Here is a 27,700-nt window from a genome sequence, read left to right as displayed (position 1 = left end):
TTTTAAAATTCTCATCTTTCCCAGAGTCTCCCCCCTCCCCATCTCTGTAGTCCTCCCCAGTCCGAGAGTCCTCTCACACCTTGTATTCCTCCAATTTTGACCTCTTGTCCATCGTCAATTGCTATTGTTGCATTGGACGGCACGGTGGCACAGTGGTTTGCCCTGCTGCCTCACAGCAACAGTTTTAACAACACCAGGTTAAAGTCCAACCTGTTGGACTTTAACCTGATGTTGTTAAAACTGTTACTGTGTTTACCCAGTCCAATGCCGGCATCTCCACATCATGACTGCCATCAACGCCTCACAGCACCAGGGACCCGGGTTTGATTCCCGGCTTGGATCATTGTCTGTGTGGAGTCTGCACATTCTCCCCATGTCTGCGTGGGTTTCCTCTGGGTGCTCCGGTTTCCTCCCACAGTCCAAAGATGTGCGGGTTAGGTTGATTGGCCATGCTAAATTGACCCTAATGTCAGGGGATTAGCAGGGTAAATATGTGGGATTATAGGAGTAGGGCCTGGGTGAGACTGTGGTCAGTGCAGACTCGATGGGCCAAATGGCCTTTTTCTGCACTGTAGGGATTCTATGATTCGCCATTGGTGGCTGTATCTTCAGCTGCTTGCTAAACTCTGGAATTCCCTCCCTAAGCCTCTCTGCTTCTCCACTTCCCTCTCTAACTATTAGACAATGCCTGAACGAGCTTTCAGTCGATGTCATGGTAATTCCTTAAGTGGCTCAGTGACAAATTTTGTTTCATAGCATCCCTGTGAAGCATTATGGAATGTTTTGATCATAGAATCCTGACAGTGGAAGCCATTCGACCCATCAAGCCTGCACCGAGACCCTATCCCGGAAACCCTGATAACAAAACCATTTCTCTTCATCCCTCTCCTCATCACGGTGATAACATTAAATTGATGCCCGTTCCCACTAACTCTTCAATCAGGTAATATAATCTTTCCTGAGTCAATCTATCAAAAGCCTTCTTCATATTCAGAACTTTCACTATATTTTTACACCTGGGAAAATTCCAGATTCTCAATCTGTCTTCAAGACTGTCGTTTCCCATCTCTGAAATCTAAGAATCCAATTTCTTCAGCTCAGCTTATCCTGATTTGATTTATTATGGGGAGAAGGCAGGAAAATGGGGATGAGGAGCATATCAGCCACGATCGAATGACGGAACAGACTCGATGGGCCGAATGGCCTAATTCTGCTCCTATATCTTGTAAGCTTATGAACTTATTCTTGTCGCATGTATTGATATACAGTGAAAAGTATTGTTTCTTGTGCACTATACAGACAAAGCATATCGTTCATCGAGTTCATAGGGGAGAAGGAAAGGAGAGAGTGCAGAATGTATTGTTACTGTCATAGCTAGGGTGTAGAGAAAGATCAATTTAATACAAGGTAGGTCCATTCAAAAGTCTGATGTATCTGATCTGTGATTGGTGAATAATGAGCCTACGGTGAGCCTGGAATTGGACGATTTGTTATTTAACATTCGAGATCCACAAACAATGTGATAATGACCACATCATCAGTTTCTGCGATCTTGTTTCAGGAATAAATATTAGCCGAGGAAACCAGAGAAATCCTCCCTGACATTCTCTCCCAATTGTGCCAAAGGATATATCACATCCACCAGAGAATAATGTCTCATCGGGAAGACTGCATCTTCGACAGTGCAGCACTCCCTCAGTACTGACCCTCTGACAGTGCAGCACTCCCTCAGCACTGACCCTCTGACAGTGCAGCACTCCCTCAATACTGACCCTCTGACAGTGCGGCACTCCCTCAGTACTGACCCTCTGACAGTGCGGCACTCCCTCAGTACTGACCCTCTGACAGTGCGGCACTCCCTCAGTACTGACCCTCTGACAGTGCGGCACTCCCTCGGTACTGACCCTCTGACAGTGCGGCACTCCCTCAGTACTGACCCTCTGACAGTGCAGCACTCCCTCAGTATTGACCCTCTGACAGTGCGGCACTCCCTCAGTACTGACCCTCTGACAGTGCGGCACTCCTTCAGTACTAACCTTCTGACAGTGCGGCACTCCCTCAGTACTGACCCTCTGACAGTGCGGCGCTCCCTCAGTACTGACCCTCTGACAGTGCGGCACTCCCTCAGTACTGACCCTCCAACAGCGCGGCACTCTCTCAATACTGACCCTCTGACAGTGCGGCACTCCCTCACTACTAACCTTCTGACAGTGTGGCACTCCCTCAGTACTGACCCTCTGACAATGCGGCACTCCCTTAGTACTGACCCTCGGACAGTGCGGCACTCCCTCACTACTAACCTTCTGACAATGCGGCGCTCCCTCAGTACTGACCCTCTGACAGTGCAGCACTCCCTCAGTACTGACCCTCTGACAGTGCAGCACTCCCTCAGTACTGACCCTCCAGTGGTGAAGCAAATAACATTGGGATGTTTTAGAGGCCAGCATTAAAGAAATGTGGCAATCCTGAAAGGTTGTTGGGCCAGATGAGGTTATGGAGTTTGAGGGGGATGAGACAGTGTGGGATTTGAAAAGAAGGATGAATATTTTTAAAGTCAGGGTTTTGCTTGATGCTTAACCAGGCGCCAGTGTTGGTCAGCGAGCACAGGGGCGTTGGATAAACGGGACTTGGTTTGAGTTAGGACAGGGGCAGCAGAGTTTTGGCTCAGTTCACATTTATGGAGGATGTTAGAGATCGTGGGAGAGTGGTCAGGAGTGCGTTGGACTAGTCAGTCTGGAAGTGAAGAGAAACAACAGATGAGGAAACACGTGCACACACCCACATACACACACACCCACAACAACATGCGCAAATGGACATGCGACACAGCTGCAAACCACAAAGACAGCTGCCCTCACACATGGTGCTCAGTGTTCCTCACAGGCAATGACTTTGCTGGTTGGTGAAAATCTAAATTTGGAAAGAGTACTTCTTGAAAGCTTCTCAGGACTCTCTAAATGGGAATTCTGCCAACACTTTATTTGGATTTATTATTGTCACATGTATTAACATACAGTGTAAAGTATTGTTTCTTGCGCGCTATACAGACAAAGCATACCGTTCATAGAGAAGGAAAGGAGAGAGTGCAGAATGTAGTGTTACAGTCATAGCTAGGGCATAGAGAAAGATCAACTTAATGCGAGGTAGGTCCATTCAAAAGTCTGACAACAGCAGGGAAGAAGCTGTTCTTGAGTCAATTGGTACGTGATCTCAGACTTTTGTATCTTTTTCCTGATGGAAGAAGGTGGACGAGAGAATGTCTGGGATATGTGCGGTCCTTGATTATGCTGGCTGCTTTTCCGAGGCAGCGGGAAGTGTAGACAGAGTCAATGGATGGGAGGCTGGTTTGCGTGATGGATTGGACTTCATTCATGAGCCTTTGTACTTCCTTGCGGTCTTGACTGAGCAGGAGCCATACCAAGCTGCGATACAACCTGAAAGAACGCTTTCTATGGTGCATCTGTAGAAGGTGGTGAGAGTTGTAGCGGACATACCAAATTTCTTTAGCCTCCTGAGAAAGTAGAGGCGTCGGTGGGCTTCCTTAACTATAGCGTCGGGATGGAGGGACCAGGACAATTTGTTGGTGATCTGAACACCTAAAATCTTGGAGCTCTTGACCATTTCTACTTTGGACCTACTTTAAATCAAGTATATCACTGAGGTTAACTCAAAACCCATCATTCAACCCTAAAACCTTACATCAGAACCTCAAAACTGTGGAAGTCCTCACCCTGAATCTTCCCTTCATTCTACAGGACCGTAGGACATTAGAAACAGGCACAGGAATAGTACTACAACCCCCTATCAACATCCTGGGGGTTACCATTGACCAGAAACTGAACTGAACCAGCCATAGATATACTGTAAAGACAAAAGCAGGTCAGAAGCTAGGAATTCTGCAGAGAATAACTCACTTCCTGACTCTGCCACGCCCTGTAGATGCACAAGTCAGGAATATGATGGAACACTTCAACTTGCCTGGATGAATGCAACTTCAAAAGCAATCAAAAAGCTCGACACCATCCAGGGTAGCTGCCCGCTTGATTGGTACCCCATTCACCACCTTAAACATTTACCCCATTCATCGCCTAGCCAGCCCACATCCCATGAAATAATTGCAAAATGAACAATCGGCCCCTTGAGCTGGCTCTGCCGCTCCCTGATCTTTGACACCATGCCCACTCTGCTGCTCTATCCCCCACATTGCAGAGTTACCTTAGTGTCCAAAAATCCCCAAATCTTTTAAACCTCATGACTGGTAATAGCCATCCTGGATCTGATATACCTCAGCTCCTCACAAAATACTGACCTTCACTCCAGCACTTCAACAATGAAAACAGAAAACATAATGTTCCATTCTGCAGCTGTATACAGTTCAAATCACAAAACAGCTGGATTAACACCAGTATAGATACAGTCAGTAACACAGGGTGCTGGGGGGAGAGGGGTTACTGAGTGACAGTGTGTGGGAGCTGGATTAACATCAGTACAGATACAGTCAGTAACACAGGGTGCTGGGGGGGAGAGGGGTTACTGAGTGACAGTGTGAGGGGGATAGATTAACATCAGTACAGATACAGTCAGTAACACAGGGTGCTGGGGGGGAGAGGGGTTACTGAGTGACAGTGTGAGGGAGCCGGATTAACATCAGTACAGATACAGTCAGTAACACAGGGTGCTGGGGGAGAGGGATTACTGAGTGACAGTGTGAGGGAGCTGGATTAACATCAGTAGAGATACAGTCAGTAACACAGGGTGCTGGGGGGAGAGGGGTTACTGAGTGACAGTGTGAGGGAGCTGGATTAACATCAGTAGAGATACAGTCAGTAACACAGGGTGCTGGGGGGGGAGAGGGGTTACTGAGTGACAGTGTGAGGGAGCCGGATTAACATCAGTACAGATACAGTCAGTAACACAGGGTGCTGGGGGAGAGGGATTACTGAGTGACAGTGTGAGGGAGCTGGATTAACATCAGTAGAGATACAGTCAGTAACACAGGGTGCTGGGGGAGAGGGATTACTGAGTGACAGTGTGAGGGAGCTGGATTAACATCAGTAGAGATACAGTCAGTAACACAGGATGCTGGGGGAGAGGGATTACTGAGTGACAGTGTGAGGGAGCTGGATTAACATCAGTAGAGATACAGTCAGTAACACAGGGTGCTGGGGGAGAGGGATTACTGAGTGACAGTGTGAGGGAGCTGGATTAACATCAGTACAGATACAGTCAGTAACACAGGGTGCTGGGGGAGAGGGATTACTGAGTGACAGTGCGAGGGAGCTGGATTAACATCAGTAGAGATACAGTCAGTAACAGTCAGTCAGTAACACTGGGCACTATTATCTTTAACCTTCTGTATCTATTCAATTCCTGCTGGCTTGTTAGCTCCTCCTGGGCAGATTCCCCAACTTCCTTTTCAACAATGAAACAGGAATAAACTAGACAAAGAGATACAGTCAGAGAGGTTAAAGGAAATTGGATCATTCGTTGTCCAAGCCATTGATTACTTTCAAACTCTTGTCAAGACCCTAAGGGCTCTGGGTGGGGGCTGCTGTCCTGAGAGAGAGCCCTCTCACCCTGATACAGAAGATCGTGGCTCCCAATCCCAGTTGAGAGCATTGAGCACCAAATTTAGGCTGATGCTCCAGTGCAGTACTGAGGGCGGGCTGCATTGTTGGTGCTGTTGTCTTTTGGATAAGATGTGAACACAAAGTCCAGCCTTAACTCTCAGATATATGATCCGAAGACATTATTTCAAAGAAGACTAGTTAATTGGGAAGACATATTGTCAGATGATATTTAATTTAGTGAAATAGTGAAGTGATGGGAGAAAGAGGAAAGGGAACAGGGTCAGAAGGACCAGGAGTTATGTGTGGACACATCACGAAAAGAGGCATTGCAAGTTCAGAAAGTGAAGCTGAGTTTTATATTAGAGGTACAAAAGCAAGGAAGATATGATGATCCTTTATAAAAAATACTGGTTTGCCCTCAACTGCAGTGCTGTGTTTGAATTAAGAGCATCGCACTTTCGGAGGAATGTGAAGGCATTAACAAGGGTGCAAAAAAGAAGTATTTATTTATTTATTTTTATTCATTCACGGGACATGGGCGTCACTGTCTAGGCCAGCATTTATTGCCCATCCCTAGTTGCCCTTGAGAAGGTGGTGGTGAGCTGCCATCTTGAATCGCTGCAGTCCATGTTCTGTGGGTTGACCCACACTGCCGTTAGGGAGGGAATTCCAGGATTTTGACCCAGCGACTGCGAAGCAACGGCGATATATTTCCAAGTCAGGATGGTGAGTGGCTTGGAGGGGAACTTGCAGGTGGGGGTGTTCCCCATGTACCTGCTGCCCTTGTCCTTCTAGATGGAAGTGGTCGTGGGTTTGGAAGGTGCTGTCTAAGGATCTTTGGTGAATTCTGCAGTGCATCTTGCAGATAGTACACACTGCTGCTACTGACGTTGATGATGGAGGGTTTGATGTTCTGCAGATGTGGTGCCAATCAGGCATGCTGCTTTACCCTTGATGGTGTCAAGCTTCTTCAGTGTTGTTGGAGCTGCACCCATCCAGGCAAGTGGGGAGTATTCCATCACACTCCTGACTTGTGCCTTGTAGATGGTGGACAGGCTTTGGGGAATCAGGAGGTGAGTTACTCGCCGCAGTATTCCTAGCTTCTGACCTGCTCTTGTAGCCACTGTGTTTACGTGGTGAGTCCAGCCGAGTTTCTGTCAATGGTAACCCCCAAGATGTTGACAGTGGGGGATTCAGTGATGGTAACACCATATTGGTTCCGGAGATGAGTGGCTTCCGTTACACGGATAGATCAGAGGAATTCGGACTGTTTTCGAAGGAGGAGGGAAGGTTGAGCAGAGATTTGATGGAGGTGTTCAAAATCACAAGTGGGCTAGACAGAGGAGGTAGACATAGACCATAAGATAGGAGCAGAATTAGGCCATTCGGCCCATCGAGTCTGCTCCACCGTTCAGTCATAGATGATATGATTCTCAGAGACCGTTCCCAATGGCAGCAGGGTCAGGAAGCAGAGGACACAGATTTAAGGCAATCGGTAAAATAAGAAATGGCGACATGAGGAGGAATTTTTTCCACTCAGTGAGTGGTTAAGATCGGGAATGCGCTGCCTGAGAGTGTGGTGGAGGCAGCTTCATTAGAGTCTTTCTAGAAGGTAAAGGGAACAAGGACCATAAGAGATTTAAAAAACATGCAGGATTACGGGGAAAGGGCTGGGGAGATGTGACTCGCTGATTCTCTCTTTTGGAGAGTTCCATAGACACAGCGACCATATCACTTCCTGGATTAAGGATTAATTTTCCAGTTGAGATTCTTTGCGTGACAATGTAGCAAATGATGGAATTATACAACACAAAGGAGGCCATTTGGCCCATCATGTTAATGCCAGCTGTTTGAAAAAGCTCTCCAATTAGTCCCTCCCTGTCACTCTTTGCCTGAAAACTTTCCTCTTCACATAATCGCGGAATAGTACTGCACAGGAGGAGACCATTCAACCCATCGAGTCTGCACCAGCTCCTTTCAAATACTTACCCATTCCCCATTTCGAAGCTGCTATTGAATCTGTTCCCACCACCATTTTCAGGCAACACATTTCCAGACCAAGAACAAGCCATTGCGTAAATAAACTCTCTCCCACATCCGGCAATGCAAATATTTCATGTGCTTCATATTATCGCATTCTCTTTTAACTCTCTTTCTGCAGAATGTAAGCAATGCCCGCACGAGTTTCCCCGAGTGGAGGAGCGGTCCCTCCCAGCTTGCGTGAATGTTGATAATCGGTCAAACTCGCTGAGTGAGGTCGAGGAGATGTACTTCAACAGAATGGCTGAAGGCAAGGCAAGTAGCACCCAATTAATCACACCCAAACGCTTAGTAATGCAAATCTTCAAAATCCCTTGTTTACCAACTATATTTGCAGCTGCAAAGAAAGATACAATGAGCATTTCTACACCATAGAATCATCATAGAATCCTACAGTGCAGCAGGGGCCATTCGGCCCATCGAGTCTGCGCCGACTCTCTGGCAGAGTACATTATCCAGTCCCTCTCTGTCGCCCTATTCTTTTAACCCCACATATTTACCATGGCTAATCCACCTAACCTACACATCTCAGGTGATTGAGGGGCAATTTAGCATGACCAATTCACCAAATCTGCACATCTTTGGATACTAAGGGGCAATTTAGCATGGCCAATCAACCTAACCTACACTGATTGAGGGGCAATTTAGCATGGCCAATCAACCTAACCTACACTGATTGAGGGGCAATTTAGCATGGCCAATCAACCTAACCTACACTGATTGAGGGGCAATTTAGCACGGCCAATCCACCTAACCTACACATCTTTGGCTACTAAGGAGCAATTTAGCATTGCCAATTCACCTAACCTATACATCTTTGGATACTAAGGGGCAATTCAGCATGGCCAATCCACCTAACCTGCACAACTTTGGACTTTGGGAAGAAACCATAGCACCTGGAGGAAACAGACGCAGACATAGGGGGAACATGCAAACTCCACACAGACATGATGCAACGTGGGAATCGAACCCGGGTCCTTAGCGCTGTGAGGCAGCAGTGCTAACCACTGTGCCACCGTGCCATCTTTCATCAGATTGTCCCAAAGCGCTTTACTTCTGGAGTATAGTTCATGTTGCAATGTAGGAATTGAGGCACAGTAAGAAGTTTAACAACACCAGGTTAAAGTCCAACAGGTTTATTTGGTAGCAAATACCATAAGCTTTTGGAGCGCTGCTCCTTCGTCAGATGGAGTGGAAATGGTGACATTTCCAGAGTGGACATTTCCACTCCATCTGACGAAGGAGCAGCGCTCCGAAAGCTTATGGTATTTGCTACCAAATAAACCTGTTGGACTTTAACCTGGTGTTGTTAAACTTCTTACTGTGTTTACCCCAGTCCAACGTCGGCATCTCCACATCGGAATTGAAGCAGCCAGGTTTCATACAGAAAGCTCTCAGGAAACAGCAATCCGCTTTAGTAATGTTGATCGAGGAATGACTACTGGCTGGGACACCAACTCTCCCACTCTGCTTCAATAATAGGGGATTTTTTACATCCGCTTGAGAGTGAAGATGGGGTCTTGGTTTAACATTCCATTCAAGTGACAGTGCAGCACTCCCTCGGTACTACACTGGCAGTGTTAGTCTGAATTTTGTGCCCCTGTTTCTGGAGTGGGACTTGAACATAGAACATAGAACAGTACAGCACAGAACAGGCCCTTCGGCCCACGATGTTGTGCCGAGCTTTATCTGAAACCAAGATCAAGCTATCCCACTCCCCATCATCCTGGTGTGCTCCATGTGCCTATCCAATAACCGCTTAAATGTTACTAAAGTGTCTGACTCCACTATCACTGCAGGCAGTCCATTCCACACCCCAACCACTCTCTGCGTAAAGAACCTACCTCTGATATCCTTCCTATATCTCCCACCATGAACCCTATAGTTATGCCCCCTTGTAATAGCTCCATCCACCCGAGGAAATAGTCTTTGAATGTTCACTCTATCTATCCCTTTCATCATTTGATAAACCTCTATTAAGTCTCCCCTCAGCCTCCTCCGCTCCAGAGAGAACAGCCCTAGCTCCCTCAACCTTTCCTCATAAGACCTACCCTCCAAACCAGCCAGCATCCTGGTAAATTTCCTCTGCACTCTTTCCAGCGCTTCCACATCCTTCTTATAGTGAAGTGACCAGAACTGCACACAATATTCCAAATGTGGTCTCACCAAAGTCCTGTACAGTTGCAGCATAACCCCACGGCTCTTAAACTCCAACCCCCTGTTAATAAAAGCTAACACACTATAGGCCTTCTTCACAGCTCTATCCACTTGAGTGGCAACCTTTAGAGATCTGTGGATATGGACCCCAAGATCTCTCTGTTCCTCCACAGTCTTCAGAACCCTACCTTTGACCCTGTAATCCACATTTAAATTAGTCCTACCAAAATGACTTGAGCCCACGATCTTGTGACTCTGAGCTGAGCGTGCCATCCACTGAGTCAGGGCTAGCACATACCATTCTGCACAGTATTTATTGAGCCGTCACTCAAGGAGTTGTACATGGACAGGAAGGAACAAGTCTAGGTGAAGAATATTTGGGCCAGTGTCTACAAACAGAATTCAGTCGCCCACGTTGAACAAAAGAAAATAAAAAGAGGAGCCAGAGCCTGCGCTGCCATTCGACAAGATTATAGTTGGTCGTCTACCTTAACTCCACCTTCACCTTTCACACCACTCCCACTCCACCTGGGCGGGGCGGTGATCCAGTAGAAGCACTGGGATTCACAGCGCCAGGGACCCGGGTTCGATTCCCGGCTTGGGTCACTGTCTGTGTGGAGTCTGCACATTCTCCCCGTGTCTGCGTGGGTTTCCTCCGGGTGCTCCGGTTTCCTCCCACAGTCTGAAAGACGTGCTGGTTAGGGTGCATTGACCCGAACAGGCGCCGGACTGTAGCAACTAGGGGAATTTCACAATAACTTCATTGCAGTGTTGATGTACGCCTTACTTGTGACTAATAAATTAACTTTAACTTTAACTTTTCCTGCCCTATCCCCATGTTGTTGGTGGAGGCTCGATGGGCCGAATGGCCTCCTTCTGCACTATAGGGATTCTATGATTCCTTTTCTTACTTAGTATTCAAAAATCTGTCAAGCTGAGAGGCATAGATAGAGTGGACGTGGAGGGGATGTTTCCACTAGTGGGAGAGACTAGAAGTCGAGGGCACAACCTCAGAGTGAAGGGACGCTCCTTTAAAACTGAGATGAGGAGGAATTTCTTCAGCCAGAGGGTGGTGAATCTATGGAATTCATTGCCACAGAGAGCTGTGGAGGCCGGGTCATTGAGTGTCTTTAAGACAGAGATAGATAGGTTCTTGATCAATCAGGGGATCAAGGGTTACGGAGAGAAGGCAGGAGAATGGGGATGAGAATCATATCAGCCATGATTGAATGGTGAAGCAGACTCGATGGACTGAATGGTCTAATTCTGCTCCTATATCTTATGGTCTTCCGGTCTAACCTCAGTGTTGAATGTACTGCACAACTGAGAGTTCACATCTTTCTGTTGTAGAGAATTCCACAGATTCACAGCCTGAGATTGCGATTTGTAGTTCTAGAATCTCCCACCTGGGGAAGCATCCAACCAGCCTCTACCCTGTCGAGGCCTATACACCTTAATGGGATTTTACTAAATTCTAGGGAATATGGGTTGATTCTGCACAACCTCTCCTCAAAGTCCTTGGGCGGGATTTTCCGGCTGCACTCGCCCCATAACCGGAAAATCCCACCCGAGGTCAATTAACTTTTGCATGGTCCCCACCCCACTCCCTACCCACCCCATCTGCTATGGTGGGCTGGTGGTGGACCATGGCAGGCGGGAACGGAAAATTCCCATGGTGGGCGGGACAGGAAAATTCGGCCCCTTGGGTGGAATTTTCCAGTTCCTCCACGGCGTGTTTCCCAGAGGCGGAGGCAGCTCGCCATTCGCCATCAGAGAGATTTCCCGGTCCCACCGGTGTTGACACCTTTTTCGGTGGCTCACCCATCTCGCTGTCAGGGAATCTGTCGTGGGGGAGGGGTGAGGGGGAATTATCTTCGGCGGGACTGGAAGATCCCACCAGCGGGAAGGACCAGTAGATTCAACCCTCTTGTGGTTGGTTTGGTATTATCTACAGTGAAATAGCGGGCCCTACTGGCAAATTGAGGAATAGAATTCTCTGTGGTTGAGATGATTGAAGAGGTTAAAGAGAAACTAGTATCTCTGGTGGTAGAGGAGCCCAGAATCAAGGGGTGGGGTGGTGTGTTTGGTGTTGGGGGGGTGCAGGGGGGGGGGGGGGGCATAACTTTAGGGGCGACACCAAGAAGGATGGCAGGTAAAATGGAGTTTTAAGATCCAGATTGGCCATGGCCTAAACAAATGGTGGAACAGGCTTGAGGGACTGAATGGCCTTATAGAATCATAGAATCCTACAGTGCAGAAGGAGGCCATTCAACCCATCGAGTCTGCACCGACCACAATCCCACCCAGGCCCTATCCCCATGCATTTACCCCAGCCAGTCTCCCTGACATTAAGGGGCAATTTAGCATGGCCAATCCACCTAACCCGCACATCTTTTGAGTGTGGGAGAAAACCGGAGCACCCGGAGGAAACCCACGCAGACATGGGGAGAATGTACAAACTCCACACAGACAGTGACCCAAGCTGGGACTCAAGCCCAGGTCCCTGGCAGCAGTGAGGCAGCAGTGCTAACCACTGTGCCCACCCCCTTCTCATCATCCTGTGACACAAGAGGTTTTCCTATTTGCAAGGGGTTTGAGGAGAGCACCGGTGTATTGTAAACTTGCTTCCAGGGGGCAGCCCCATCCACCCTGGGCTACTCTCCAAGGAACTATCCACGTTTGCATGTGGCGAATTGTTATGAAAAGGGAAAGACTGTGGGAGCTGCCAACGAAAACGGCTTGTTCAGAAACACAGTTCCTGCCTTGTCCGGGATCTGGGCCAGACCAGGAACAGAACTGGAGTGATTATTTTTGTTCTCTATCCAGGTTTATTTAATCCTGCACAAAAAAAGGCACTTTTCCACAATGGAACTGAAGTACATTTATAAATATGTATTTCAACATCGTCATAAGAAAGAAATGGGAGGATTGAATATCTAATCTGAGGGCAGTTTTCACTATTGTTATTGTTTCCTGCGTCTAATGTTGAGATTGGATGTAAGATTGATAAAAAATGAGATGCAGATGTTGGTTCTTTTTCCCTGACACACTGTAAATGGTCGACATGTGTTTCATACAAGTATTAGATTGTGCAGTCTTCTAACTCTGAGCTCAGCTGCTGGAGACAAAAGATATTTGGCTGCAAGTTGTAATCACAAAGTCTTTCTCCTCTGTTCTACATTAACATTTAGAGGATCATTAACATAAAGACCTGACACTCGCTTTAAGAGAATTTGGAACAAGTCATTTTATTTTTGACCAAACAGGAACTTTAACTAAACCAGTAACATTTTAATTAAAGGAAAGTTCGACTGAAATGCTGTTCAAATAAAGACAAGGAACATCCATTACCAAAACAGTAATAACGGAATTTTGGTCACTCTCAAAGAGAAAATATGCATCCAGGTCTGAATGGCCTCGTTTTGTGGGATATGATAGCAAGATTTAGGGAGGCGGTGGCGTTATGGTATTGTCACTGGACTAGTAATCCTGAGACCCAGGGTAATACTCTGGTGGACCCGAGTTCGAATCCCACCATGGCAGATGGTGAAATTTAATTTCAATAACAAATCTGAAATTAAAAAGTCTGATGATGACCATTGTCGATTGTCGTGGGGTTTATGTCAGGTCAAACGGTTGCAGGCTGTGGTTGAGTACAGTTCCGCTGCTACTAATGGTCCACAGCCCCTGATGAATGCCCAGTTTTGAGTTGCTGGATCTATTTAAAGTCTATCCTATTTAGCACGATGATAGTGCCACACAACAGGATGAAGAGTATCGTCAGTGTGAAGATGGGACTTTGTCTCCTCAAGGACCGGGTGCTGGTACCCCTGCCGACACTGTCACAGACAGATGCATCTGCAGTAGGCCAGGCTACTGAAGATGAGGTCCAGGATGTTCTTCCCTTTGTTGGTTCCCTCACCACCTGCCGCAGTCCCAGCCTAGCAGCTATGTCCTTTAGGACCTGTCCAGCTCAGTCTGTGGTGGTATCACCGAGCACTTCTTGAGGGACTTCTTGAAGCCCCTCACCCAGAATGCATTGTGCGCCCTTGCCGCCCTCAGTGCTTCCTCCATGTGGTGTTCCATGTGGTGTGGAGGAGTACTGATCCATCAGCTGAGGGGGGATGGTATGTAGTAATCAGCAGGCGGTTTCCTTGTCCCATGTTTGACCTGGTACTATGAGACTTCATGGGGTCCAGTGTTGATGCTGAGGATTCCCAGGGTAACTCTCTCCCAACTGTATGCCAAACTCTCCAAATTTGCATTTATATAGCACTTTGCATGACCACATATCCCAAAATCTTTTGCAGCTAATGAAGTACTCTAGAAGTGTAGTCACTGTTGTAAAGTAGGAAACATTAATAGGAGACATTAGGACAGGTGACTAAAAGCTTGAAAGAACTATAGAATCCCTACAATGCAGAAGGAGGTTGTTCGGCCAATCGACCACATTCCCACCCAGGCCCTTTTCCCGCAACCCCACATATTTATCCTGCTAACCCCCATGACACTAGGGTCAATTTAGCATGGCCAATCCACCTAACCCGCACATCTTTGTAGTCTGGGAGGAAACCGGAGCACCCGGGGGAAACCCACGCAGACATGGGGAGAATGTGCAAACTCCACACACAGAGTGACCCAAGCCGGGAATTAAACCGGGTCCCTGGCACTGTGAGGCAGCCCCGCTAACCACTGTGCCATCCTGCCGCCCTAAAGAGGTCAGCTTGAAGGAGGAGCTTAAAAAGAGAAAGAGAGAGGTAAAGAGACTGACAGTTTTAGGGTTAAAATGAATAGAACAAAACAAGTTGAATGGACAGCCAGCAATAGTCTGGCAATGGGAGGTTAAGAAGCCACCAGTCAAGGGGTCAATAACCAGTGGGCATCGAGTTAAGGTATGAGGTAGAAGGCTAAGAGAGGAGTTGAGAAGAAACCTTTTCACCCACGGGATGATGGGAGTCTGGAACTCGCTGCCTGAAAGAGTGGTTGAGTCAGAAACCCTCGTAACATTGAAGAAGTATTTAGATATTCACTTAGCTTGCCATAATCTCCAGAGCTGTAGGCCAAGTGCTGGAAAATGGGATTAGTGTAGTCAGATCTTTGTTGACTTCATGGGGTCCGTTGTTGATGTTGAGGACTCCCAGGGTAACTCTTTCCCGGCTGTATGCCATTATGCCACCTGCCACCTCTGCTGGGTCTGACCTGCCTGTAGGACAGGACCTACCCTGGGATAATGATCGTGGTGTCTGGGACATTGTAAGGTATGATTCTGTGAGTATGACTATGTCAGACTGTTGCTTGACTAGTCTGTGGGACTGCTCTCCCAATGTGGCACAAGTCCCCTGATGTTGCGAAGAAGGACTTTGCAATGTCGACAGGGCTGGATTTGCCATGGTTATTTCCAGTGCCTAGGTCGATGCTGGGTGGCCTGCCTGGTTTCAGTCCTTAGTGTTATTGTTGTAACCAACTGAGTGTCCCACTCGGCCATTTCAGAGGGCAGTTCTTCACATGTAAACGGACTGGGGGGGATGCTGAACAATATCTGTTGAGGAAAGGTTTTTGTTGGGTGCTGAGGTGAGTGTTGCCGCTGCTTACTTGATTTGATTTGATTTATTATTGACTCGTGTATTAGTATACAGTGAAAATTATTGTTTCTTGCGCGCTATACAGACAAAGCATACCGTTCATAGAGAAGGCAAGGAGAGGGTGCAAAATGTGGTGTTAGCTAAGGTGTAGGGAAAGATCAACTTAGTGAAGAGATTGAATTAGAACATTGTTCGAGAGTTTAAAGGAGTTAGAATGAAGTTTTAGAAGCAGAGAACGAGAGTAAAAGATAGAATTAGAAGGAATGCTGGGCACAGCTTGCAAGGAGTCACCTCGCTCTGGCGCCATCTTGGAAAAAAAACTTGCGGCAGAGTGAAGGCGAATAGTTCCTCCTCAATACTGGAAAACATTCCCTGTGAAAGAAAGAAAAGAAAGTTTTGCAATTGTAGAGCACTTCTGACAACGATTGGAGGTAAGTTGGGTTGTTTTCCTTAGAGCAGAGGAGGTTGAGGAGTGACACAATTGAGTTTCCAAAATTATGAGGGGCCTGGACAGGGTAGACAATAAAGCCTTGTTTCCCATAACTGAGGGGTCAATTACCGGGGGAGGGGCATAGAGTTAAGATGATTAGTAGAAGGATTAAAGCAGACAGATGCTCTGTCAGAGAGTTGGTGGCAACTTGATGGGCTGGATGGCTACCTTCTGCACTGTAGAGAGTCTATGACATGAGGGAAAATATTTTCACCCAGAGGATGGTGGCATCTGGAATTTGTTGCCTAAGTTGGAGGTTGAGGATGAAACACTCAACTCAATGAAAAGGTACCTGGTTCTTACACCTGAAGTGTTGGAACCTACAAGGCTACAGGCCAGCTGCTGGAAAGTGGGGTTAAAGTGAACGGCTAGTTTATTATCTTTTCTCTTTCTTGGCCCGTGTTGACACGAGGGGCTGAATGGCCACTTTCTGTGCCATGATCCTTCTGTGGTTCAACAGGATATTTGAAAGTAGCAGGTTTTCCATTGGTTCTTTTTTTGAATCCCTACAGTGCAGTAGGAGGCCATTCAGCCCATCGAGTTTGCACCAACCCTCTGACAGAGTGTCTTACCCAGACCCTCTCCCCCTCTCCCCTACTGTATCCCTGTAACCTCACACATTTACTCAGGCTAGTCCATCTAACCTACACAAAGCGGCAATTTAGCATGGCCAATCCACCTAACCTGCACATCTTTGGACTGTGGGAGGAAACCGGAGCACCCGGAGGAAACTTACGCAGACATGAGGAGAATGTGCAAACTCTACACAGACAGGGACTCAAGGCTGCAATTGAACCCGGATCCCTGGCGCTGTGAGACAGCAGTGCTAACCACTGTGCCACCCGGTTCTGTTCACCTGGGATTGGTATCTCATCTTGTAAATATTCTCTCACTTGGTACTGCACTGACGTTGAATACTTGCTTATGTCATTGAAACCACAACCTGCTGTCTCAGAGCTGCACCATTTATCAATTGTTACCTTTCCTGGCTTTGTGAGTAGAAAATCGTGTCTCATGAATTTGATTGAGTTTTTTGAAGAGGTAACCAAAAAGGTAGATGAGGGCAGTGCAGTCGAAGTTGTCTACATGGACTTTAGCAAGGCCTTTGGCAAGGTACCACATGGTAGGTTGTTGCATAAGGTTAAATCTCACGGGATCCAGGGTGAGGTAGCCAAATCAATACAAAATTGGCTGGATGACAGAAGCCAGAGGATGGTTGTAGAGGGTTGTTTTTCAAACTGGAGGCCTGTGACCAGCGGTGTGCCTCAGGGATCGATGCTGGGTCCACTGTTATTTGACATTTATATTAATGATTTGGATGAGAATTTAGAAGGCATGGTTAGTAAGTTTGCAGATGACACCAAGATTGGTGGCATAGTGGACAGTGAAGAAGGTTATCTAGGATTGCAAAGAGATCTTGATCAATTGAGGCAGTGGGCTGACAAATGGCAGATGGAGTTTAATTTAGATAAATGCGAGGTGATGCATTTTGGTAGATCGAACCAGGGCAGGACTTACTCAGTTAATGGTAGGGCGTTTGGGAGAATTATAGAACAAAGAGATGGAGGGGTACAGGTTCATAGCTCCTTGAAAGTGGAGTCACAGGTGGACAGAGTGGTGAAGAAGGCATTCAGCATGCTTGGTTTCATTGGTTAGAACATTGAATACAGGAGTTGGGACGTCTTGTTGAAGTTGTACAAGACATTGGTAAGGCCACACTTGGAATGCTGTGTACAGTTCTGGTCACCCCATTATAGAAAGGATATTATTAAACTAGAAAGAATGCAGGAAAGATTTACTAGGATCCTACTGGGATTTGATGGTTTGAGTTATAAGGAGAGGCTGGATAGACTGGAACTTTTTTCCCTGGAGCGCAGGAGGCTGAGGGGTGATCTTATAGAGGTCTATAAAATAATGAGGGGCACAGATCAGCTAGATAGTCAACATCTTTTCCCAAAAGTAGCGGAGTCTAAAACTAGAGGGCATAGGTTTAAGTTGAGAGGGGAGAGATACAAAAGTGTCCAGAGGGGCAATTTTTTCATACTGTGGGTGGTGAGTGTCTGGAACAAGCTTCCAGAGGCAGTAGTAGAGGTGGGTACAATTTTGTCTTTTAAAAAGCGTTTAGACAGTTACATGGGTAAGATGAGTATCGAGGGGTATGGGCCAAACATGGGCAATTGGGATTAGTTTAGTGGTAAAAACTGGGTGGCATGGACAAGTTGGGCCGAAGGGCCTGTTTCCATGCTGTAAACCTCTATGACTCTATAAATTCTGATTTTGTTTCTTTGAATGATTTACCTGCAGGATGATCTCTTCCTGGATTACGATGACTCAGCGACCGATGCTACCAGCAGCCTGGAGGACATTCCCTCCTTGGAATCGTCATTGCCCTTTGGGGAGCTTCCTCGCTATCCGGTTACTAGCAGCTCAGAAGATATCGGCAGAACTGATGCTATTTCAGCCTGCCCCAAGCAACGCAGCAACACTGGGAAAAGTAATGTTCTCGCTCAGCCTGTGGCCTACTTGCAAGGAACAGCGGAAACCAGCGCGTTTCCCCTGCTGCAGGACGCTGGTGGGTGTGATTCAATGGATGGAGCTGGAGAGGATCCGAATAACAGTGCGTCTGATTTTGAGAATGCAACAGACAATGAAGATCAAGATTCATTCCCGATGTTAATCAGGTCCATGTCCAGCTCCAGAAGACACAGCTGGGAAGGACCTTTATCTCCTTCACCACTTGGAGACATGAGAAGAAGGTAACTTTTATTGAGCACCAGACCGTTGGCTGTGATGATATAGACATATTGATGACACGGATATACAGAATCCATAGATTTTCTACGGTGCAGAAGAAGGCCATTCAGCCCTTCGAGTCTGCACTGACCACAATTCAACCCAGTCCCTATTCCCATAACCCCACATATTTACCCTGCTGATTCCCTGACACTAAGGGGCAATTTAGCATGGCCAATCAACCTAATCAGCACATCTTCCGGACTGTGGGAGGAAACCGGAGTGCCCGGAGGAAACCCACGCAGACACGGGGAGAACGTGCAAACTCCACACAGACAGTGACCCAAGCCAGGAATCGAACCCAGGTCCCTGGTGCTGTGAGGCAGCAGTGCTAACCACTGTGCCACCCATATATAACAATATATGATTGAGCTTTTCCCTTCCTCTCAGTATCGGTTTTTCCTACAAAGCCTAGGGTAGCAAGTCAACACTGGTCAATATCGGATAATTAGGCAAACACTTGATCCCTTGTTCAGCAGCTCAGACTTTGTAAGATGGAGTTTTCAAGCAAAGGCTGAGCTCCAGTGTATAATTTTGAACCCTGAATCAACGGGCGACACAGTGGCACAGTGGTTAGCACTGCTGCCTTACAGCGCCAGGGACCCAGGTTCAATTCCCGCTTGGGTCACTGTCTGTGTGGAGTTTGCACATTCTCCCTATGACTGCGTGGGTTTCCTCCGGGTGCACCGGTTTCCTCCCACAGTTGAAAGATGTGCGGGTTAGGTGGATTGACCATGCTAAGTGCCAGTGGGATTGGCAGGGTAAATATCTGGGGCTATGGGGATAGGGCCTGGGTGGGATTGTTGTCTGTGCAGACTTGATGGGCCGAATGGCCTCCTTCTGCACTGTAGGGATTCTATGATTTCTAAGTTTAGTTTATAGTATTAGTGTCATAAGTAGACTTACATTAACACTGCAATGAAGTTACTGTGAAAATCCCCATGTTGCCACACTCCTGCACCTGTTCGGGTACATTGAGGGACAATTTAGCATGGCCCATGCACCCTAACCAGCACATTTTTCGGACTGTGGGAGGAAACCGGAGCACCCGGAGGAAACCAGACACAGGGAGAACGTGCAGACTCCACACGGACAGTGACCCAAGCCGGGAATCGAACCCAGGTCCCAGGCGCTGCGAGGCAGCAGTGCTAACCACTGTGCCACAGTGCCGGCCTTTTCATTCCCTGCCCAGTCTTCAATAACAAAAAAAAGCTAAAACTAATCAACAACTTGCACTTATTTCAGCCTGTTAGCTTTGGAAAAGATCCCAAGGTGCGTCACAGGAAAGTGATCAGATACAATTCTACAATGAACCAAATAAACAAATTTGCATTTATATAGCACTTTGCATGACCACAGCATACCCCAAAGTCTTTTGCAGCAAATGAAGCACTCTAGAAGTGTAGTCACTGTTGTAAACTAGGAAACATTAGAGGAGACATTAGGACAGGTGACTAAAAGCTTTAAAAAAACCATAGAATCCCTACAATGCAGAAGGAGGCTATTCGGCCCATCAATCACAATCCCATCCAGGCCCTTTTCCTGTAACCCCATGTTTTTACCCGACTAACCCCCGTGACACTAAGGGTCAATTTAGCATGGCCAATTCACCTAACCCGCACATCTCTGGACTGTGGGAGGACACCCACGCAGACACAGGCTGAATGTACAAACTCCACACAGACACAGTAAGGAGTCCCACAACACCAGGTTAAGGTCCAACAGATTTATTTGGCAGCATGAGCATTTGGAGCGTTTCAGCACTCCGAAAGCTCATGCTACCAAATAAACCTGTTGAACTTTAACCTGGTGTTGTGGGACTCCTTACTGTGCCCACCCCAGTCCAACGCGGCCAACTCCACATCATGTCCACACAGACAGTCACGAAGGCCAGAATTGAACTCAGGTCCCTGGCGCTGTGAGGCAGCAGTGCTAACCACTGTGCCACCGTGCCGCCCTAAAGAGGTAGGCTTGAAGGAGGAGCTTAAAAAGAGGGAGAGAGAGGTAGAGAGACTGACAGTTTTAGGGTTAAAATGAATAGAACAAAACAAGTTGAATGGACAGTCAGCAATAGTCTGGCAATGGGAGGTTAAGAAGCCACCAGTCGAGGGGTCAATAACCAGAGGGCATCAAGTTAAGGTATGAGGTAGAAGGCTAAGAGAAGAGTTGAGAAGAAATCTTTTCACCCACGGGATGATGGGAGTCTGGAACTCACTGCCTGAAAGAGTGGTTGAGTCAGAAACCCTCGTAACAATAACAAAGTATTTAGATATTCACTTAGGTTGCCGTAATCTCCAGGGCTGTAGGCTGAATGCTGGAAAATGCGATTAGTGTAGTCAGATCTTTGTTGACTGGTGTGGAGATGGTGGCACAGTGGTTAGCACTGCTGCCTCACAGCGCCAGGGACCTGGGTTCCAGACTTGGGTCACTGTCTCTGTGGAGTTTGCACGTTCTCCCCGTGTCTGCATGACTTTGCTCCGGGTGCTCCGGTTTCCTCCCACAGTCCAAAGATGTACAGATTAGGTGCATTGGCCGTGTTAAATTGACCCTTAATGTCCAAAGATGTGCAGATTATGGGGATTAATGGGGTTACAGGGATTGGGCCTGGGTAAAATGCTCTGTCGGAGAATAGGTGCTGATAGGTTGAATGGCCTCCTTCTGCACTGTAGAGATTTTATGATTCCATGACATGATGGGCTGAATGGCCCCCTTCTGTGCTGTAAATATCTATGAAAAAAACAAAGCCTGAGTTGGGGAAATCAGAGTGTTCTTGGAGGTTGTGGGGCTGGGGGAAGGAACGGGAGTTTGTGGAGCTGGGGGAAGGAACGGGAGTTTGTGGGGCTGGGGGACGGTATGGGAGTTTGTGGGGCTGGGGGAAGGAACGGGAGTTTGTGGGGCTGGGGGATGGAACGGGAGTTTGTGGGGCTGGGGGACGGAATGGGAGTTTGTGGGGCTGGGGGACGGAATGGGAGTTTGTGGGGCTGGGGGACGGAATGGGAGTTTGTGGGGCTGGCGGACGGAACGGGAGTTTGTGGAGCTGGGGGATGGAATGGGAGTTTGTGGGGCTGGGGGATGGAACGGGAGTTTGTGGGGCTGGGGGATGGAACGGGAGTTTGTGGGGCTGGGGGACGGAACGGGAGTTTGTGGGGCTGGGGGAAGGAATGGGAGGTTGTGGGGATGGAGGAAGGAACGGGAGGTTTTGAATGCAAGGATGGAAATTTTAAATCTGAAGAATCTTGAGATTTTCTACAAGTGTTGGACTGAGGTGGGGTGAAGATGGGAAATGGGCTGGAGTGGAATTGGGGTCGGAAGCTCAGCTTAGGGTCAGATAGGAAGCCAAGGTCGCAAACAATCTGGTTCAGCCTCTGACAGCCCCGGGAGGAGAAAGGAATTGATAATGGAGGAACAGAGTTTGTGCTGGGGTTAAATCACCTACTTCATTTGATGTCAGGCGTACACTGTGAGAAAGCTTGCTTATTCTCGTTGTTATGGGGAAGTGAACCTCATTATCAAGGCCAGCAATTATTGCCCATCAGTGTTGCTCTGGTGGGGATAAGTTTGGGGAAGGTGGTGGGGATAATTTTGCGCAAAGCTATATAAAGAGCAGTAGATCAGGGCTCAGCTATTACCATTGTGTAGGAGCCCCTCTCCCCCAGTCAGATCAGAATCCTGGGCAATTGCTTGGATTAATGCTGTCCTACCACCGCCTCTGTCTAATATTGCAGGCTGAAGATTTTCCACTTGACTGTTCCAGTTAAGCAACCGATTAACAAAAGAGCAAATGTCCCACTTGGGGAATGTTAACCTTCGGGTCGATGCCAGGAGCTGAGTCTTGCTTCCAGTGTTGCCAGCGTGTTACTGGCCAAGTGATGACATCTCCCACCTTCCTCTATCCACAATTGGAGCGATGGAGGGAGAAATTATTTTTTTGTAACATGAACCAGTCTAATTGTGAAATTGGAAGCAATTGGGACCAGTACATTGCAAGGCGCCAAGTCCCAAACAGCAAATGTGTTAGGATGAAAATTACTAAGAGTGGGTAAAGCCAAAAGATACAGAAGGAAATGACTTGAGGGGAGATTTTCATCTTTGGCAGTTACAGAGTACACTCCAAGAGTATCTCAGGGGCTTACAGTCACCCTCTATGGATTTCTATCCAAAGTTTTCATCACTTTGCAAAGTCAAAGGTTTTTTTTCTATCAAGCAAATTAAAAAAGTTTATTTTCAGTTTGTTTGAAATGTGATTGGATTGGAAAGTTTGAGAACGGCACCATGGCACAGTGGTTAGCACTGCTGCCCTATAGTGCCAGGGACCCGGGTTCAATTCCTGGCCTCGGGTCACTATCCGTGGGAAATTTGCACGTTCTCCCCATGGCTGTGTGGGTTTCCTCCGGGTGCTCCGGTTTCCTCCCACAGTCCAAAGATGTGCAGGTTAGGTGGATTGGCTGTGCTAAATTGCCCCTTAGTGTCAGGGGGACTAGCTAGGGTAAATGCATGAGGTTACAGGGATAGGGCCTGGGTGGGATTGTGGTTGGTGCAGGCTTGATGGGCCGAATGGCCTCCTTCTGCACTGTAGGAATCTATGATTCTATGAGGTATAGTCTCCCAATGACTACGATCTCAGCCTGGGTTTCAATGCAGCAGCTCAGTGCCTTGGGGATGGGGGTGGGGCAAAGGGTGCGGTTGGCAGGGTATGTATTGCAGGGTGGGGGGGCTGGGAAAATGGAATCAACCCCTCTGAAACTCCCGCTGGAGAGCACGCACACGTTCAGGTTGAATGAGGAGAAGATTGGCATATCGGTACCTCTGTAGTGAAATAGTAATACACATACTATGTGTGTATGGCATAGTGGCCCAGTGGTTAGCACTGCTGCTTCACAGCACCAGGGACCCGGGTTCGATTCCCGGGTTGGGTCACAGTCTGTGTGGAGTCTGCGCGTACTGCCCGTGTCCGTGTGGGTTTCCTCCGGGTGCTCCGGTTTCCTCCCAGAATCCAAAGATCTGCGGGTTTAGTTGATTGGCTATGGTAAATTGTCCCTTAGTGTCAGGGGGATTAATAACGTAAATATGTGGCGTTACGGGGATAGGGCTTGTGTGGGATTGTTGTTGGTGCTGGATCGATGGGCCGAATGGCTTTCTTCTGCACTGTAGGGATTCTATTATTCTATGCTTAATCCATTGGATGAGGTAGCAAGATGGCTGCTGTATCTTATTGGCAGTCAGCATCTTGAAGAGATGAGGTAGGTAGTCGTAAGCTGTGGTTGGGGTTTATGTCCATTCATTTAATTGTCTTGCGTTAAGAAATTGGCTTCTTGATTTCTGACTTAGGGTGGGATTTTCCAGCCCCTCCCTCGAGGCGTGTTTTCCAGTGGCGGAAACGGTTTGCCATTGGCTGCTGTGGGATCTTCCATTCCCGTCGACGGGCACAGCGTTTTGCGTGGCTCGCCGGCCCTGCCGCCAGGGAACCCGCGGGAATGGAAGATCTCACCAGCAAGAAGGGCTGGAAAATCCCGTCGTAACCTTTGTGACAGTTGAACACGGCCTTTGTAAAGAGCTTTCAATCCAAGCTGTCCTGAAAGACCGGGATTGAGATGACAGCTGCAGTATCTGGAAGAGGAATTTTCCACAATGTAATCAGACTGAGTCCAGCCCAACACATCGAAACACAGCCCCTGCCAACAATTAATGGCTGAGCCCTTTCAATAGGGTGAGCTGTGTCACTGAATGTGCTTGACACTTGCCTTTTAGAGTTCTGGTCCAAATGTGTGGCTGTGGCAAGCACTGAGACACGAAGGTTTGTGGGTTCAGCCTTGTTCCCGTGATTAGAGCCAATACTCCACTGAGGGGGTGATGCACTGTCAGGGGTACTGTCTTCGGGATGAGTTGTTTAACCTAGGGTGACGATGACAGATCCCATGACATTATTTCAAAGATGGCGGCACGGTGGCACAGTGGTCAACACTGCTGCCCCACAGCACCAGGGACCCGAGTTCGATTCCCGGTTTGGGTCACTGTCTATGTGGAGTCAGCACGTTCTCCCCATGTCTGCGTGGGTTTCCTCCGGGTGCTCCAGTTTCCTCCCACAGTTGAAAGATGTGCGGGTTAGGTTGATTGGCCATGCTACATTGCCCCTCAGTGTCAGAGGGATTAGAATGGTATATACATGTGGTTGCGGGGATAGGGCCTGGATGGGCTACGGTGCAGGCTCGATGGATCAAATGGCCTCCTTCTGCACTAGGATTCTATGATTCTATGAGCACCAGAGTTCTCCGTAGTGTCCTGGGCAATATTTGTCCCTCAAACAACAGACTGACAGATTACTTGGTCAATATCACATTGCTGTTTGTGGGATCTTGCTGTGTGCCAATTGGGTGTTGTACTTCTGGCATTGCAACAGCTCCCAGTTGTTCCAAGTGTGAAGTAATCTCAGCTGTCATAGATTTCAACTCCAGCCTTCCCAGGATAAGGAGTTTTTTAAATTTATTAGCGTCACAAGTAGGCTTACATTAACATTGCAATGAAGTTACTGTGAAAATCCCCTAGTCGTCACACTCCGGCGCCTGTTCGGGGACACTGAGGGAGAATTTAGCATGGCCAATGCGCCTAACCAGCACGTCTTTCGGACTGTGGGAGGAAACCGGAGCACCCGGAGGAAACCCACGCAGACACGGGGAGAACGTGCAAACTCCACACAGACAGTGACCCAAACTGGGAATCGAACCTGGGTGCCTGGTGCTGTGAGGCAGCAGTGCTAACCACTGTGCCACCATGCCACCCTTTGCACCAGTAGAGATCCTTTAAGATCATTTATGATGTGTGGATATTAACCTATCAGCGAGAAAGCCTTTCCAGCTCACGGATATCACAGAGAAAACGTCTGAATATTCAGACACAGGGCCAGGAGACGGGGGAATGGAGAAAAAGGATTGAGAGGGGAAGTGGGAGAAGATCAGATGGAAAGGGGGGAGAGGATGAATGTAGCTGTTAATGTGTGTAAAGGGTTCTGGCTTTTGGCGAGTGTGATAACATGATATTTGCATCTAATTTGGAAGTTAAATTTTGGGTAAGGAGTCTCCAAGCCTGTGTACATGAAGATTTAAATGTGCACTGGCCTCTCATCATTGTGTGTGCAGAGGTTTAATTCCTGGGGGTCTTACTTTTAGTTTTATTGAAAGAATGACTGCTATTCCCTTTAAATACCCAGGGCAGCTATTCGCTACAATCGACACAAGGATTATTTTCAACATAATGTGGTTTAAATTCACCTCTGGTGAATATATTGCTATTTCTTGCACATTTGTTCAGCTGCTGAACCATTTGTTCTTGGGTTTTGTCTTGAGAATGCAGATTCTAACCGCTCAGAGATATGGATCAGCACAACCTCAGGAAGAGTTTTGTGTAACCTTTGCATCCTCCTTTTGCAAGAATTATCTCTGTGTCAATACTTTCCTGTTCAGCTTGGCAGATAAACACAGGCACTGATTATCACTGGGGAAGAATTTGTGTGAGAATGTTGGATGCGAGACAACTGAGTTTCTGCAATGTGCAACAGTCCATTTTTCCTTCTACGTTTCAATGTAACGCAGCTTCCCAATATTAGAGGCGTACGACCAACTACTTGGACCTGTGACCACCATTCATTGCATTTAGCCACTCAAGGACAGGAGGAGGCCGTTCACTCACTTCACTCTCTTCCACCATTCAATTAGAAGGTCGAACATGGGGATGTTCGCTGATGATTGCACAATTCGGTGTATTGTCTGCAACTCAGATTCTGTTTGTGTCCATGCAGCAAGACCTGGACAAGGTTCAGGCTTGGGCCAGTAATACCCAGACACAGGGTCCCAGGCAATGACTATCTGCAACAAGAGAGAATCTAACCGTCTCCCTTTGATGGTCCCTTACCATTACTAAACCCCCCTTCATCATTAAACTAGGGATTACCATTGACCAGAAACTGAACTGGACCAGCTGTATAAATACTGTGGCTACAAGAGCAGGTCAGAGGCTGGGAATCTTGTGGCGAGTAACTCATCTCTTGACTCCCCAAAGCCTGTCCACCAGCTACAAGGCACAAGTCAGGAGTGTGATGGAATAATCTCTGCTGTAAAGTGTTGGGTGTAGCTCTGTAGGGTCTTGTCAAGGTATTTGGAGTCTTAGTTAGTTAAAAAGCAAGTGATGGAATCATAGAATCCCTACAGTGCAGAAGGAGGCCATTCGACCCATCAAATTTATCTATCTATTTATTTATTATTTACTAACTACTCAAAACAGCAAAGATCCAAGCTAGGAACTGTCTCCGTGCTTGGTTCAACACACAGCTCTGTCCAACACTACACTGACCCCTAGGTTCAGCACATATATTCTCTTACATCACTGTGTGAGTGGGTAAAAGCAAATTGCTGAGGATGCTGGAATCTGAAACCTAAAGAGAAAACGCTGGAAAATCTCAGCGGGTCTGGCAGCATCTGTCAGGAGAGAAAAGAGCTGACAAAGCTTTGTCAAAGCTGTGTGACTGGTCCTGTACTCAATCCCATGTTAACCCTTTATATGCCAGACTCTTATACTCCACTCTCCACTTGCCTGGATGAGTGCAGTTCCAACAACACTTGAGAAGCTTGACACAACAATGGCAGCAGTGTGTACCAAGATGCACACTGCAGGAACTCACCAAGGCTCCTTCAACGGCATCTTCCAAACCCATGACCTCTACTACCTAGAAGCACAAGGGCAGCAGATGCATGTGAACACCACCAGCCTCAGGTTCTCCTCCAAGCCACTCACCATTCCAACTTGGGAATATATTGCTGTTCCATCACTGTCGCTGGGTCAAAATCCTGGACAAATCCTTTTCCTAACAGCACCGTGGATGTACCTACACCATATAGAACTCAAAGAGAGAAAATGCTGGAAAATCTCAGCGGGTCTGGCAGCATCTGTAAGGAAAGAAAAGAGCTGACGTTTCGAGTCCAGACAACCCTTTTGTCAAAGCTGGGTCATCTGGACTCGAAACGTCAGCTCTTTTCTCTCCTTGCAGAAGCTGCCAGACCTGCTGAGATTTTCCAGCG

General features: G+C 47.5%; 1 protein-coding gene across 1 annotated transcript in view; it reads left to right on the top strand.

The window, feature by feature from the left end:
• LOC144479714 (rho guanine nucleotide exchange factor 18-like) overlaps nt 1-27,700 on the top strand; it is a 230,273-nt gene that overhangs the window by 70,991 nt on the left and 131,582 nt on the right. The window contains exons 2-3 of the mRNA XM_078198744.1: nt 7,732-7,865; nt 18,144-18,595. Coding sequence (XP_078054870.1) covers nt 7,732-7,865; nt 18,144-18,595 — 586 coding nt within the window. The remainder of the gene's footprint in view (nt 1-7,731; nt 7,866-18,143; nt 18,596-27,700) is intronic.

This window comes from Mustelus asterias, chromosome 26 (genome assembly GCF_964213995.1).
Source record: "Mustelus asterias chromosome 26, sMusAst1.hap1.1, whole genome shotgun sequence".
NCBI classification, from domain to species: Eukaryota; Metazoa; Chordata; class Chondrichthyes; order Carcharhiniformes; family Triakidae; genus Mustelus; species Mustelus asterias.
This window is presented reverse-complemented; position numbering and strand designations above follow the sequence as displayed.